Here is a 16,665-nt window from a genome sequence, read left to right on the forward strand (position 1 = left end):
GTCTGTCACCAAAAGCCAGAATTTTGCTCCTCTGGTGGCTGCAAACTTCTCACCTCCTGGAGTGCCGCAGGTTCGGGATTCAGAATTGGATCCTTCTAACCATGGATGCCAGTCTCAGGGGTTGGGGAACGGTCACCCTGTGGGTAACCTTCCAAGAAAGGTGGTCAAGCCTGGAATCCAGCCTTCCAATAAACATTTTGGAACTAAGAGCCATAATACAATGGTCTTCTACAGGCGGCTCATCTTCTAAAAAATCGGACCATTCAAGTTCAGTCGGACAATGTAACGGTAGTGGCCTACATAAACCGACAAGGCGGAACAAAGAGCAGAGCTGCAATGTCAGAGGTAACAAGAATCAGCCTCTGGGCTGAAAAACACGCGGTGGCGCTGTCTGCAATCTTCATTCCAGGAGTAGACAACTGGGAAGCGGGCTTCCTCAGCAGACGTGATCTCCATCCAGGAGAGTGGGGCCTCCATCCAGAGGTGTTTGCAGAGGTGACAAGTCTTTGGGGCGTACCTCAATTAGACATGATGGCCTCACGCCTCATAAAGAAGCTTCTGAGGTATTGTTCCAGGTCGAGGGACCCACAGGCAGTGGCGGTGGACACCCTGGTAACTCCGTGGGTGTTCCAGTCAGTGTATGTGTTCCCTTCACTTCCGCTCATTCCAAGGATTCTCAAATTGATCAAGAGAAAAAGAGTTCAGGTGATCCTCATTGCTGGCCAAGAAGGGCTTGGTACGCGGATCTTCTGGATTTACTGCTGGAAGATCTGAGGCCTCTTCCTCTTCAAGAGGACCTTCTTCAACAGGGGCTGTTCTCTTATCAAGACTTACCACGGCTACGTTTGGCGGCATGGAGGTTTAACACCAGATCTTAGCTCGGAATGGCATTCCGAACAAGGTTATTCCTACCCTGATACAGGCTAGGAAGGGAGTAACGTCTAAGCACTACGATCGCATTTGGTAAAGGTATGTGTCTTGGTGTAAGTCCAAGAAGTTTCCTACGGTGGAGTTTCAACTTGGGCGGTTTCTCCTCTTCCAGCAAGCAGGTGTCGATGTGAACCTACGTTTGGGCTCCATAAAGGTCCAAATTTCGGCCTTTTCCATTTTCTTCCAGAAACAATTGGCTTTCCTCCCTGAGGTTCAGACTTTCTTAAAAGGGGTGTTGCACATCCAGCCTCCCTTTGTGCCTCCCACGGCACCTTGGTATCTTAACGTGGTGTTGCAGTTCCTGCAATCAGATTGGTTCAAGCCTCTACAGGAGGTTGAGGTTAAGTTTCTAACTTGAAAGGTGGTCACACTGTTGGCGTTATCTTCGGCTAAGCGTGTGTCTGAATTGGGGGCCTTGTCCTGCAAGAGCCCCTACTTGATTTTCAATGAAGATAGTGCTGAGCTCAGGACGCGTCAGCAATTTCTTCCAAAGGTTGTGTCGACTATTCACATCAACAAACCTATTGTGGTGCCAGTGGCTACTGACTCCTCAATTCCCTCAAAGTCCTTAGATGTTGTGAGGGCTTTGAAGATTTATGTGAAGAGGACTTCACGTTACAGAAAGTCAGACTCTCTGTTTGTCCTTTATGATCCCAACAAGATTGGGTGTCCTGCTTCAAAGCAGACGATTTCTCGCTGGATCAGGTTCACTATCCAGCATACCTATTCTACGGCAGGCTTGCCGTGTTCAAAATCTGTTAAGGCCCACTCTACTCGTAAGGTGGGTTCTTCCTGGGCGGCTGCCTGGGGTGTCTCGGCTTCACAACTTTGCTGAGCGCCTACTTGGTCAGGGTCTAACACGTTTGCTAAGTACTACAAGTTCGATACTTTGGCCTCTGAGGACCTAAAGTTTGCTCAGTCAGTTGTGCAGGAGCCTCCGCACTCTACCTCCCGTACTGGGAGCTTTGGTACATCCCCATGGTACTAATGTGGACCCCAGCCAGTGGCGGATCTAGACTTAACTTTTAGGGGGGGGGGGGTGTTAAGAATTATGACTCCTCCCCCTAATCATAGCTCCTCCCACTTAGAAATGCCCTTCCCGTTCGCTCCTAAAATTTTGTATTGTTGCCATTACTAATAAAATGTTGCCAGTTAGTGGAGAGAACCCTGCACACTGGTGATACAGACTGGCGAATCGCCATTTCTGCACAGAACACAGAATGAGAAGAAATTCACATTATAGCACACAGAATGAGCCGAAATTCACATTATACCACACCGTATGTGCTAAAATTCACATTATAGCACACAGAATGAGTCGAAATTCACATTATACCACACCGTATGTGCTAAAATTCACATTATAGCACACAGAATGAGACGAAATTCACATTATTACACACGGTATAAGCCAAAATTCACATTATAGCACACTGTATGAGCCAAAATTCACATTATAGCACACTGAATGAGCCGAAATTCACATTACAGTACACCGTGTGAGCCGAAATAATGCAGGCACTGGGATAAGCGGAATCCTACCCCCTTATTAACTGAACACTGTGTCAGCGAGGAAAAAAAACACTGGGGAGCCTGCCCCCTTCTTTACTCCGTTAGGCAGAGTATTGCAGCGGAAGGGCTTAAACAGTATCTCACCCTAAGCTGCGGGTCTGCGGATCTTCTGTCACCTTCGACCGGCTCTCGGGCTGCGCTCTTTGTCCCAGGATTCGCTGTCCGAGGTCCGCTTCTGGACTGGAGGTCCTCTGCCAGATCAGTCATGTGTTCCGCCACTCCACTCAAATGGCTGTCGAGCTGTCCCTGTCTTGGAGGGACATGGTGACATACACACTGTGGCTTTAAAGGACATAGTGACAAATACGGGGGCCAGGAGAGGGATTTGGTGACAAACATACTGGTGGAGGGGGAGCATGGTGACATACACACTGGGACCTGGGACAGTACTGGAGCAGACACACACTTTAGCTGGGGGGGGGGCGGCACTGGGACGGTACAAGAGGAGACACACACTATAGCTAGGAGATGAGGGGGGAGACATGGCACACAGACACATTAGCTAGGAGAAGAGGGGGGAGACATGGCACACAGACATATTAGCTAGGAGGGGAGGGGGGAGACATGGCACACAGACACTTTAGCTAGGAGGGGAGGAGACATGGCATAAACTTTAGCTAGGAGGGGGGCAGACATGTTGAAACATACTGTATTTTGGCGTACGTTGCGCGCACGCTGCAGCATGAGGAGACAGAGAAGGGACGGCAGAGGCAGCAGTGTACACAATCGCTGCAGCCTGTCCCTGCCGGCCTCTGTTCTGACCAAGCCCCCTCCCCCCTGTAAGCCGACGGACAGATTGGCTGCTGCTGCTGCACTGTGTCACTCTTCCGCAGCGTTCTCTCTCCCCTTCCCCTGCTGCGCTGCACCGTTCTCCAGTCCGTTTCCGGGCCGCAGCGGCAGTAACACCAACACTGCAGCGGGACCCGGCCATCCATCCCGGTGGCGGTATGTTTAGGGGGGGGGCGTTTGCCCTAATCGCCCCCCGCTAAATCCGCCACTGACCACAGCATCCTCTAGGACGTAAGAGAAAATCGGATTTTAATTACCTACCGGTAAATCCTTTTCTCGTAGTCTGTAGAGGATGCTGGGCTCCCGCCCAGCGCTTCGTTATCCTGCCGTGGCTAATTCAGTACTGCTTGGTTTAGTACGGTTGTTACTTGGTTAAGTAATGTTATTCAGCAGTTGCTGAGTTGTCAAGCTGGATAGGTTGGTTTGCCTTGTATGTGTGAGCTGGTGTGAATCTCACCACTATCTGTGTAAATTCCTTCTCTCGAAGTTGTCCGTCTCCTCGGGCACAGTTTGTAAACTGAGTCTGGTAGGAGGGGCATAGAGGGAGGAGCCAGCCACTCTTAAAGTGCCCATGGCTCCTAGTGGACCCGTCTATACCCCATGGTACTAATGTGGACCCCAGCATCCTCTACGGATTACGAGAAAAGGATTTACCGGTAGGTAATTCAAATCCTATTTTTATATATTTTCATATACAGTAAGTGTAAAGCTGTAAACCGTGGTGATCCGTCTTTAACTGCCTAAATGGCTTCTATTATATGAAGTGGCGGGGCAGCACCTTCTAGATAAACACACCAAGATTGTTAATAAATTGTTAATAAAATATGTAGAAAAACCAACAAGGGCTTCTCCTAGTGGAGTGACTGCACCATAAAATTAGAAGTGATTGGCCCTGTAGCAATAATCAAATTGTGCTCATATGTGATGTAACTGAACAACGCTTTCTTCTTCTGGAGAAACCTGCGGGGGAATTATCTCTGAAATAAAAATATATGGAAGACCAAAGTATAACAAATACGTATTTAATTAAAAAGAGGAAATGCAGTACAATGATAAAAAAGATAATATGCTTAACTGAAAAAAGTATTCTCCTAGAGCAAGTTCACAGTAGATGGTCACAGGCTTGGGAGGTAGTCATTGTGTCACCTTGGTGGTGTCACATGAAACACATTGGAGGATTCCATTTACAGTATACTGTCTGTTTATCACCTTTTATGGAATAATTATTATGTTTTAACTAAATATTTATATTGAGCTTCTTTTGTATCTGGGACTAATTTTGAGGACTGGAGTTGATACCGGATGAATGACATTCCTCAGTTTCTTTTTAGGTGATTTGGACCATATATTTTGTTAGTCTTTTCTGTTGATTTTTATTTTAATGTGAATCTTATTGTGTTCTTTGGTATACAGTTGATAGAACTACAGTAAAAAGGTCTATCCCAAATGGTCGACATGCAAAAGGGCGACATGGTCAAAATGTTGACAGGTGAAAGGTAGACAGTGCTTAAGGTTGACAGGTTCAATAGATCAGCATGGCAATGGTCGACACACCTATCGTTGGCACAAGATTTGTTTACATTTGTTTTCAACCTTTTCATCATTTACCATCCACAAGGAGTACGACTGGATGTCAGTGGAGCAAAGCACCTTGCCCAAAGCGTGGCGAGTGAAGCCAGCCCACAAGGGTACACGTTTCCACTAATTTGGCTCAGATATTGTGAAACAAACAAAATGACACAAAAGTAACTTGTGTTGACGATTTCTGTCAACCTTTTCATGTCGACCTTTTGTACCTGTCTACCTTTTCCACATCAACCGTTTGACTCTGCCGACCTTTTGCATGTTGACCATTTGGGCTAGATCTATTGAACCACACCCATATTCTTTGTGGCAATCAAGACTTAAAACTCGTATTTATTGCATTACATGATCTGTTTTGATTAATTTATCTCCCTTTTGATATCATTGTATGTAAACTAAAATACTCAAAATATGTAGTGAGCTTAATGACATAAATATATGAACATTTTCACATTTTACATATACCTATGAGGTTTTTTTTTTGTTATAATATTTTTTACAGACCGTTCAAGAACTTATGCCTCAAAAAAGCCTGTGTTATGCAAGGCAGCAGGAAACAAAGACAGAAATGACTCCAGAGCCAGCACTGGCTGCTTCTTGTGAAACAACGAAAAAGAACAAATTCCCTAAGCAGGTGGACTGGAGAGAGTCAGGGTGTGTCACTCCTGTGAAAAATTCAGGATTGCTTTGTGAATCACGGTGGGCTTTTGCCACTGTAAGGAAATTTTATTATTATTATTATTATTATTATTATTTTATTTAGCATTTTATTTTTTATAGTTCTGCAGATAGAGAAGACTTCTGTAGGTGAAATAGAAGTTAGCATATTTTTATCTTACCTGAACAAGAGTCATCACTTAAGCATAGTAAACAGCAAGTGATGGTGTTTCACTTAGAAAATTTACATATACACTTTTAGTGAACAGGGATCAGTTCTGCTTGAGAAGCGGAAGCAACAGGGGATCTTGCCTCTCTGATGTGAGTGGGGATCAGAGGTCAGTTGCATAATAAAAAATAAGTCATAATGAAAAAAATAATAGTTACCTGATCTCATCAGCCTGCTGTGCTGTCTGCCAGGAAGTGTCACCTCTAGGCACGTGCCAAGTGTGAAATCCACCACTGACCTACTGTATCACACTCTAGTAGCTTGGACCTCTGAAAATCCTAATTTTTCAACAATAATGGGCCCTACACACTGGCCGATCCGCCGCCGGATACGGCCGACGAGCGACTCGGCGGCGGGGGGGGCAGTGACGGGGGGAGTGACGTTTCTTCACTCCCCCCGTCACGCGGCTCCATTGAAGTGCAGGCAAATATGGACGAGATCATCCATATTGGCCTGCATGTACAGCCGACGGGGGACCAGCGATGAACGAGCGCGGGGCCGTGCATCACTCATCGCTGGAGCCTCCACACTGAAAGATATGAACGAGTTCTCATTCATTTATGAACGAGATCGTTCATATCTTTCAAACAAATCGGCATGTGTGTAGGGCCTATAACAGTCTACCACATTGTCCTATGTCTTATTATGGTTACTCAACTGTCAATTGAAACACACTCTTTTGTTAGGAAATCTTAGATGTATAATTATCTGTTTTTGAGTGTAATTAAGTCACCTTTTAAATATGTCCTTGGGTTACAGTATTATCAAAGCAAAGTTGTTGGAAACATTTCTAAACTTGACCTGCAAATCACCATACTAATTTATTACATTGAAAACAAACTGCTGAAATTAAAATAACTCAGTATACTGAATTGCACTTCTACAAACTGCAAGATAACATGACACAGAAAAAGAGGTGGTTGCGACAAACAAAGTAGCGCAAACCACAGCTACCTTTCTTATCAGCTGATAGCATCTACAGCTCCAGCCATCCATTCTTTTCTCTTTGGCCAGAGAGAAGGTGTGCCATGATGTGCCCTTAAACTACAGGACAAGTGGGGCGGATCCTAAATATTTTTAATTTCTATCTGTATATTTACCCGTTTTAAAAGTTTCAACAAGAGATGTGCAGTTCAGTTCTCCAGAAATCCGAAGCCAACTGAATTTTGTGGATCTGCACTGAACCAAAACCCAGTCCGGATCTCCTGAGGCGATCTAATCCGGACTCAGTCCCGGTTCGTATCTTCCTGCTGTTCGGAATTCAGATTTCAAAGCTGAAATTTGGCGTTTGGATTGCAGAAATTACATGATTTTAAATGTTTTTATCATTTTTTATTATTATCAGTGATTACATTTTTTTTCTTAGCAATTTTAAATCGAACCAAATACTAAATCCAAACCAAAACACTTGAGGATAGTACTGCAAAACCAAAACATGAAGATGAATCCAGATCCAAAACCAAAAGCAAATCACGGGGGGGAGGTTGCGGAGGACAGTCCACATCTCTTACTGTATGAAGAATACATTCCACCATTATATGTAATGAATTATCCTAATTATTACAGAGAACTATATATTTAACTCTATCAAAAAATTGACACCAGTAAATAAAGCAGGGAAAATGGCCAGGATTTCAGCTCCAAAAAGCACACACAGAAGGGTTTTGGAAGGTTGCAATTCCAGCTCTTCTCAATTGGCATTAATAATGACACCGTTTTATTGAATAATATAACTAATTATTTTTATCTAACTCTCTCTGCACGTTATATCTGCCACCCCTGCAGTGCACCTGGTTTTGCCTATTATCTAACAAACAGATCTGAATTAGGTCCCATGTGCACTGCAGGGGGGCAGATGTAACATCTGCAGAGAGTTATAGGCCCTACACACTTGGCGATATTATGAAAGATATGAACGATCTCGTTCATAAATGAACGAGAACTCATTCATATCTTTCAGTGTGGAGACTTAAGCGATGAACGATGCGCGTCCCCGCGCTCGTTCATCGCTGGTCTCCTATCGGCTGTGCATGCAGGCCAATATGGACGATCTCGTCCATATTTGCCTGCACTTCAATGCAGCCGAGTGACGGGGGGAGTGAAGAAACTTCACTCCCCCCGTCACTGCCCCCCCGCCGCCGGGTCGCTCATCGGCCGTATCGGCCGTCGGGCACCTCGGCAGCACATCGCCATGTGAGTAGGGCCCTTTAGATTTGGGGGGTGGGGTGTGTTCAAACTGAAATCTAAATTGCAGTATAAAAATAAAGCAGCCAGTATTTACCCTGCACAGAAACAATATAAATCACCTAAATCCAGGGGCGGATTAGGAACAAAAAGTGGCCCTGGAAAAATTTGTACTAGTGGCCCTACATGGGTAAGGTCTAGCCATGGGCCATAGCAGCAGCACCCTCCCCCCAAGACTTTCCAGATAGTGGGCATGTCCAGCATCAAGGGGGAAGTTGAAAAGAAATAAAATTAAATATTATGAGCACATTATATGATACATCTTCAGCATTTAGGACACTATATAATTCTTTAGAAATATATATTTTCTTGCTTATTACACCAACCGTATCCCAATCACTATTCACTCAATCTTATACAGTATGTCAGCCAAGCAGGCAGACAGAGCATACACTAGATTATCTGCAATCACAGGCTAATAGGCCCTACACACTTAAAGATTATCTGTCCAATCTGGCAACGTCTGGGAGCAAATGACAATCAACCATTTGCCCACAAAATCCAGAAAATAGACAAAAGCTGTTGTTCAGATAAATTGGTTTAATGAAAGAAACTTAACTAATTTGTCTAAAAGACCATTTTTGTCTGTTTTCCAGTATTTGAGAGCAAATGGTCAATTGTCATTTGCTCCCATACATTACCAGATTTTTGTTCCAACCAGAAAGATTGGACAGATAATCTTTAAGTGTGTAGGGCCCTTTAGTGGCAAAGTCATTTTCATATATGCAAATTATTTAGCATTTTATTCATTAAAAAGGACCACATGTCCACAAACAAAACAGGCCCCACTGGTACGTCGGCTCACCGGGAATCTTCCCCATAAACCCTATGGCCAATCCACCTCTGCCTAAATCTAACTCTCTCTGCACATGTTATATCTGATCCCCCCTCCCTCCCTCCCTGCACTGCACATGGTTTTGCCCATTAGCTAACACATTTGCTGCTGCAATCAGGTCTGCATTAGGCCCTACATTGGGGGTTAATAATACTGACTGCTTTATTGTTACACAAAAATTTAGATTACAATTTGAACACACCCCACCCAAAGCTAACTCTCTGCATATGCAGTTATATCAGCCTCCCCTCCCCCTCAAGGAGGAAGAACAAATTACACTAAGAGACATTTTGGTCTGCAATTAGTTTTTAATGGACATATTGATGGACACATTAAACTTTTATTAGTCAGTATTAAAAGTATTTGGAGTCTGGAGTATAGCGGCCTCCAAGTGCTGTGTATAGAATATTTGTATGAGGGCCCAGCTAACAGGATCTTCTTAGAGTTGCAGCTGTATGTTTTGGCACAAGATAAGGGCAATTTCCACTAGATACTCAGAGAATAGGAGGGAAAAACAGTTAAAAATAGGCTGCTTTAATGTTTATTATTTTTCATTAATAAGCATTTAATTGGATAATAGTGCAAGTGAAGAAGATAGTCAGAAATGTGCATGTCGGTCAGTAAGGCAAGGATGTGCTGCTGTCAGTGAGGTGGGATGTTTTGCTGTCAGTGAGGCAGGGGTGTGCTGCTGTCAGTGAGGCAGGGGTGTATTGCTGTCAGTGAGGCAAGGATGTGCTGCTGTCAGTGAGGTGGGATGTATTGCTGTCAGTGAGGCAAGGATGTGCTGCTGTCAGTGAGGCAGGGGTGTATTGCTGTCAGTGAGGCAAGGATGTGCTGCTGTCAGTGAGGCAGGGGTGTATTGCTGTCAGTGAGGCAAGGATGTGCTGCTGTCAGTGAGCTAGGGGTGTGTTGCTGTCACTGAGGCAGGGATGTGCTGCTGTCAGTGAGGCAGGGACGTGCGGTGAGCTAAATGGCTCAGGAGGCACTAGCTATCCCCAGAGCCAGATTTACATGCAATATATGATCCAAAGGGTACATCTGGGCATTATACACAGGTGCAGCAGTATAAACTCCTGGAAATCTGGTGAGTTTTGATTATAGATGTGTGGAAAGGATACACAGGTGAGGCACTGCCCACCTGCCATAGACTTTTTACTTCAGAGTTTGGGCTATAAATATTATTAGAATAATGCAAAGAAGATATTTCAAACAAATTATCAGTATTTTTCATATATTTTATTCAGTCAAAACTCTGGTTTAAACGCATGTATGACGAGACGCACGTCACTGCAGTGAGGTAGGGGTGTGTTGCTGTCAGTGAGGCAGAGGTGTGCTCAGGGCCGGTGCAAGGTTTCTCAGCACCCTAGGCAAGTAGTCAGCACCACCCCCCCTGCCAAAATACCGAGCCCTCAGGTAAAATTTAGGGATAGGATATTAGGGTTGTTTTAGCAGTTTGTGTTAAGGCAGAGGTATAGCCATGGCTCAGCACAGATGGTTAAATCAAATTGACTAAGGTACTAATTAAGTCACCTCTGGCCAAGCATGGATACATTTAAAACGTGTGTGTGTGTGTGTGCGTGTGTGTGCGTGTGTGTGTGCGTGCGTGTGTGTGTACACACACACACAGTGGAAATTTTGAAGCGGAGGTATGGAAAAGGGCGCTTCTTCGAAAAAGGGTGCGTGGCCACTCAATAGGGGGCAGGCTTTCAGTGTAGTTTACCACCCCTTATACACATTTTGCACCACAATATTAGGACCCCTTTTACTATCTAGTACTGGTGCCACTTTCACATTATACCACACACTTTGAGCCAAAAATCACATTATACCACACAGTATGAGCCGAAAATCACATTATAGCACACAGTATGAGCCGAAAATCACATTATAGCACACGGTATGAGCCGAAAATCACATTATAGCACACAGTATGAGCCGAAAATCACATTATAGCACACGGTATGAGCCAAAATTGACATTATAGCACACGGTATGAGCCAAAATTCACATTATAGCACACGGTATGAGGCGAAATTCACATTATAGTACATGGTATGAGGCGAAATTCACATTATAGCACATAGAATGAGCCGATATTCAGACTATAGCGCATGGTATGAGCCAAAATTCACATTATACCACACAGCATGAGCTGAAAATCACATTATAGCACATGGTATGAGCCGAAATTCACATTAGAACACACGGTATGAGCCAAAATTCACATTAGAGCACACAGTATGAGCCGAAATTCACATTATGCCACATGGAATGAGCCGAACTTCACATTATGCCACACATATAGCCACATAACTACATACTCACAGCCACATACAGTATACACACACGCATATATATATTTACACACACAGCCACATTTACACACATACACTGTCCCTACCCTGACACTCTCCTCCATCAGTTACCCTCTGCTCACCAGTTGCCGGGTAGCCGGGGGTATTAGCATACGGAAGCCAGGCAGCAGTGCTGTGGAGCGGGAGACGGCCACCGGAGTTGTTATTAAAGAAAGAGAAAGCCGTGCAGTGGAGCTGTCAGGGTGGCAGGAGCCGGAGCTTTGGTGTAATCATGCTGCATGCGGGAGCCGAACCTTGCAGTCGCACTTGTCAGGGCTCAGGAATGGGTGCCGGGCACTGTACTATTTCAAATCTGACGCGGACCGGCAGCCAATCAGGAGCTGATGCTATTGATTGGCTGCCGGTTTGCGGCAGATTTGAAATAGTAGCGCCGCGGTCAGCTTGCTGTAGCGGGGTACAGTGCTCGAAGAAGTGCCGGTATACCATACCATAGTATACTGGCCCACTTCAGGCACTGTAATATATATATATATATATATATATAGAGAACATAAATTCCCAAGTGCGCTAATAGTGAAATGTAGTTACACAAATCTTCCAGCGGTTAATTCGTCGGAAAATATAGACTGGAGGATATTTAGATCTGGGGACCTGTAACAGACACCCCTCACCAAAAAGTCACCCAAACAAGAGGCCAACAGGCCAATTAATAAAAAGTTTTTTTTAATAACATATATTTGAATATATGAATTTTGGTACACAATTCAAGATATAAAATTGTATCAATAAAACACAGCCACAACCAACATGTTTGTAGGATGGATTCTAGATACTCCCTCACCTTTTTCAAGGTGCGAGCTCGAAGGGAGTATCTTCACAAACTAGGGTGTGATTTTCTGACTGACAAATCCAACGCGTTTCGTCTGATCGACTTCATCAGGGGTAACACATATACGGAAAAGGATGAATTGCATTTGATAAATTCTTATGGCAGATCGTAACCTCTAAATAGGGATTAATCAAATTCTCCTTTATTAGAATTTAATGGGTAAAGCTCCTATATTCGTGCTTCTGACTGGAGCTTAAGTGGTTATCCTTTATGTATATAAAATCTATAGAATAGTGTTTTTGTAAACACTGCCTTTAAAACTAATCAAAATTCCTCCAGGGCCGTCTAAAAAAAATTCTTAATCATAGTCCATTGGGACTGTCAGCAACCATATGTTGGCGTTTTTGCAGACTAAAATGTGGTCTTCTACTCTTATGGTGAAAATTATTTCTGTGTGGAAATCACACACAGCCAAATCATTCTGTGATTTCCACACACAGCCAAATCTTCTCCATGGATCTATTCCTTGAGACCTATTGAGGAAGTTGCATCTCTTTTACCCTTGTGATTATCAAACCAGCCATATAAGCTTTGAATTTTACGTGAGTCAACATTGAAACCAGAAATAATTTTCACCATAAGAGTAGAAGACCACATTTTAGTCTGCAAAAACGCCAACATATGGTTGCTGACAGTCCCAATGGACTATGATTAAGAATTTTTTTTAGACGGCCCTGGAGGAATTTTGATTAGTTTTAAAGGCAGTGTTTACAAAAACACTATTCTATAGATTTTATATACATAAAGGATAACCACTTAAGCTCCAGTCAGAAGCACGAATATAGGAGCTTTACCCATTAAATTCTAATAAAGGAGAATTTGATTAATCCCTATTTAGAGGTTACGATCTGCCATAAGAATTTATCAAGTGCAATTCATCCTTTTCCCTATATGTGTTACCCCTGATGAAGTCGATCAGACGAAACGCGTTGGATTTGTCAGTCAGAAAATCACACCCTAGTTTGTGAAGATACTCCCTTCGAGCTCGCACCTTGAAAAAGGTGAGGGAGTATCTAGAATCCATCCTACAAACATGTTGGTTGTGGCTGTGTTTTATTGATACAATTTTATATCTTGAATTGTGTACCAAAATTCATATGTTCAAATATATGTTATTAAAAAAAACTTTTTATTAATTGGCCTGTTGGCCTCTTGTTTGGGTGACTTTTTGGTGAGGGGTGTCTGTTACAGGTCCCCAGATCTAAATATCCTCCAGTCTATATTTTCCGACGAATTAACCGCTGGAAGATTTGTGTAACTACATTTCACTATTAGCGCACTTGGGAATTTATGTTCTCTCTGCATGTGTTTGAGGTTTTCCAACAAAGACCTCTCCCAGTGTGCCGCTTCTGAGTTGGCGCAAGATAAAGATACTTCTGTGTATTTCTATATATATATATATATAGAACAGAATTGATACTGCGGCACTAGGAGTCGTTTAAAATAAGCAAAGTGTAGTAAAAAAAATGTACATCACATAGTCCAACGTTTTGGGGTGTCTAACCCCTTTGTCACACCTTGACAAAGGGGATAGGCACCCCGAAATGTTGGACTATGTGATGTACATTTTTTTGACTATACTTTGCTCGTTTTAAACGACTCCGAGTGCCGCAGTATCAATTCTATATACTATCTTCCGCACTGAGGGCACCGGGGCCAATCAACATCTAAAACGGAGTGCCGGGCTGATTGTAATATATATATATATATATATATATATATATATAAAATATGGAATACATATATCTTGGCGCTTAGGATGCCAAAATACCGACAGCGGCATCCCAGAAATTAAAATCCTGACACTTACTAATTAAGTAAACTAACCCTGATCCCTAACTCCCCCCCCAAACCCTAATACACCTTTCCCGCAGCATGACCCTAATTGTCCCCCCTCACCCCCAGCTTACTCCTAACCCTAACGACCCCCTTCCTGCAGCCTAAACCTCCCCAGGTGTGCCTATCCCTCCCTCCACAGCCTACACCTAACCTAAACGTCCCACACGGCGGTCACGGTGTAGGAGGGTATGGCTCAATCCCGGCTGCACGGAGGACACAGGTGCAGGCCAGGGAGAGCAGATGCCGGACGCTGCCAGGAAGCAATGTATGGCGTGGTGATTGGCCGTCCCTCCCTGCACTGCTACTCACTTCTCGGCAGCATGAGGATGAGTTGCGAGGTGAGGACAGGCGGACGGGGGCGGAGGGAGGCGGATGGGCGGGGGTGGGGAAGCCCTCTCCACGACGGGTGAAGGTACCGCCAAACGCCCCCCCCCCCCTCCCCCCCGGCTCGAGCAGCTTTGTTGTCTCCGGCGCAAGAGGGGGAGGTGGTAATAGCTTATCTAACACCGGGTTAGCGGGTAGCGGTTGCCTGACATCCCAAATGTATTTATTTTTTGCTGCACCCAGCGCCGCCTTTCAAGTGCTGCCTAATGGTGGCGCCAGCCCTGGGTGTGCTGCTGCAAGTGAGGTAGGGGTGTGTTGCTGTCAGTGAGGCAGGGGTGTGCTGCTGCAAGTGAGGTAAGGAGGTACTGCTGTCAGTGAGGCAGGGAGGTGCTGCTGTCAGTGAGGCAGGGATGTTCTGCTGTTAGTGAGGCAGGGAGGTGCTGCTATTAGTGAAGCAGCGATGTGCTGCTATCAGTGAAGCAAGGAGGTGCTGCTGTCAGTGGGTCAGTGATGTGCTGCTGCTGTCAGTGAGTTAGTGATGTGCTGCTGCTGTCAGTGATGTGCTGCTGCTGTCAGTGAGTTAGTGATGTGCTGCTGCTGTCAGTGGGTAAGTGATGTGCTGCTGCTGTCAGTGAGTTAGTGATGTGCTGCTGCTGTCAGTGAGTTAGTGATGTGCTGCTGCTGTCAGTGGGTAAGTGATGTGCTGCTGCTGTCAGTGAGTTAGTGATGTGCTGCTGCTGTCAGTGAGTTAGTGATGTGCTGCTGCTGTCAGTGAGTTAGTGATGTGCTGCTGCTGTCAGTGAGTTAGTGATGTGCTGCTGCTGTCAGTGGGTAAGTGATGTGCTGCTGCTGTCAGTGAGTTAGTGATGTGCTGCTGCTGTCAGTGGGTAAGTGATGTGCTGCTGCTGTCAGTGAGTTAGTGATGTGCTGCTGCTGTCAGTGGGTAAGTAATGTGCTGCTGCTGTCAGTGAGTTAGTGATGTGCTGCTGGTGTCAGTGAGTTAGTGATGTGCGGCAGGGAAGTGCTGCTATTCTGTTAGTAGCTTTCTGTGAGTGATGCTGTGGCTGTGTGATGAGGTTTTAGTGACAGTTGGAAATAGTTCAGGTGTACAGTTACACTGGGGACTGTGCGGTTGTTGAGAAATAATGCATGGTCATGTGATCTAATGTGTACTATCAAGTTATTATAACACACAATTTTATAAATATTATCTATCTATCTTAGGTCATGTACTTTAAAATAGTACTGTATAGTAAGTGTGCAAGGCCATTATGGCCATGTTCTGTACGATGGAATATGATCTAGAGTCCAGTTTTATTTAACTACAGCATACAGTATAGTATATGCAGTTAATCACAAGGCACAGATGTGATTACAGGTGAGCGTCCTTGAATCCCGTTACTGTATCAAGAGTAAGCGTCTGCTTACACTCAGCGAGCAGCAATTGATAGACTGTGATGACAACAATTCTGGATGCTGCGGAGGGAATTTTAATGAGGCATTTGAATATGTTTCTCACAATGGGATCATGGAGAACAAGGACTATGAATACGTACAATCGGTAAAATACTTCTTCAGTTATAAGAAAATATTGCATTTTAATTCATGTTTTTTGCACATTTTATTTTCAGTAAAAATATTGATTTGATGTTTTGTGCTAATTATTCAACAGAGAATGCTGACAATGCTCCATATTGCCTAGAATGGAACTCTATATTGCATTTCTATAGTTATTACAGTGTTAATATAAACTAATTCGATAAAAGACAGGACAAGTTGTAAGAACTGGCATGATTCCAGCAATTTAGCATGTAGACTTAAAACAGCAACAAGTTAAAAGGCAAAACAGTTGCTGCATTTAATATATGGGCTAAATCGCTGGAATCATGCTAGTTTCTGCAACTTGCAGGCAGTAACATAAGGGCTGCTATGGTATGAAAATCAAAATGCATGTTTAGTAGGAAGTACTTCCAATGCCATACTTACGACTCCATATGCTTAAAACCAAGGTGGAAATTGTACATTGGAAAATAAACATCGACAATATTAATAATTAATAATTGACTATTATTTTTTATTTATTAAGTGCCACAATGTGTACGCAGTCAGTACACAATGTATACACAGCCAGTGATATCTGGTTATCCCCCATCGATGGCAAAAGTATTCTACATTGACTACAAGCCATCAATGATTGTGAATCATCGATGGGTTATGGTCGATGTAGAATACTTTTGCCATCGATGGGGGATAACCAGATAGTTTCCTTCCATCGATGGCATGGCATAACCAAATTATTATTTGTTTTACAAAAGTGCCAGGACACGAAGCATAGCTCCGTCCCTGACACCCATGAAGCCCCGTCTTCATTTTCTGATTGGCTCTCGGGGCAATCAGTGAAAAAATAGAATGACCATCGCTTGTGGAAACTATTGATGGTCATCCATGACATAGTTGG

The 16,665-nt window shown here is 43.9% G+C and overlaps 1 protein-coding gene across 1 annotated transcript in view; it reads left to right on the forward strand.

Moving 5' to 3' along the window:
* Positions 1–16,665, forward strand: part of LOC134932298 (uncharacterized) — a 91,041-nt gene that overhangs the window by 37,342 nt on the left and 37,034 nt on the right. The window contains exons 4-5 of the mRNA XM_063926605.1: positions 5,378–5,590; positions 15,586–15,768. Coding sequence (XP_063782675.1) covers positions 5,378–5,590; positions 15,586–15,768 — 396 coding nt within the window. The remainder of the gene's footprint in view (positions 1–5,377; positions 5,591–15,585; positions 15,769–16,665) is intronic.

This window comes from Pseudophryne corroboree, chromosome 6 (genome assembly GCF_028390025.1).
Source record: "Pseudophryne corroboree isolate aPseCor3 chromosome 6, aPseCor3.hap2, whole genome shotgun sequence".
NCBI lineage: Eukaryota > Metazoa > Chordata > Amphibia > Anura > Myobatrachidae > Pseudophryne > Pseudophryne corroboree.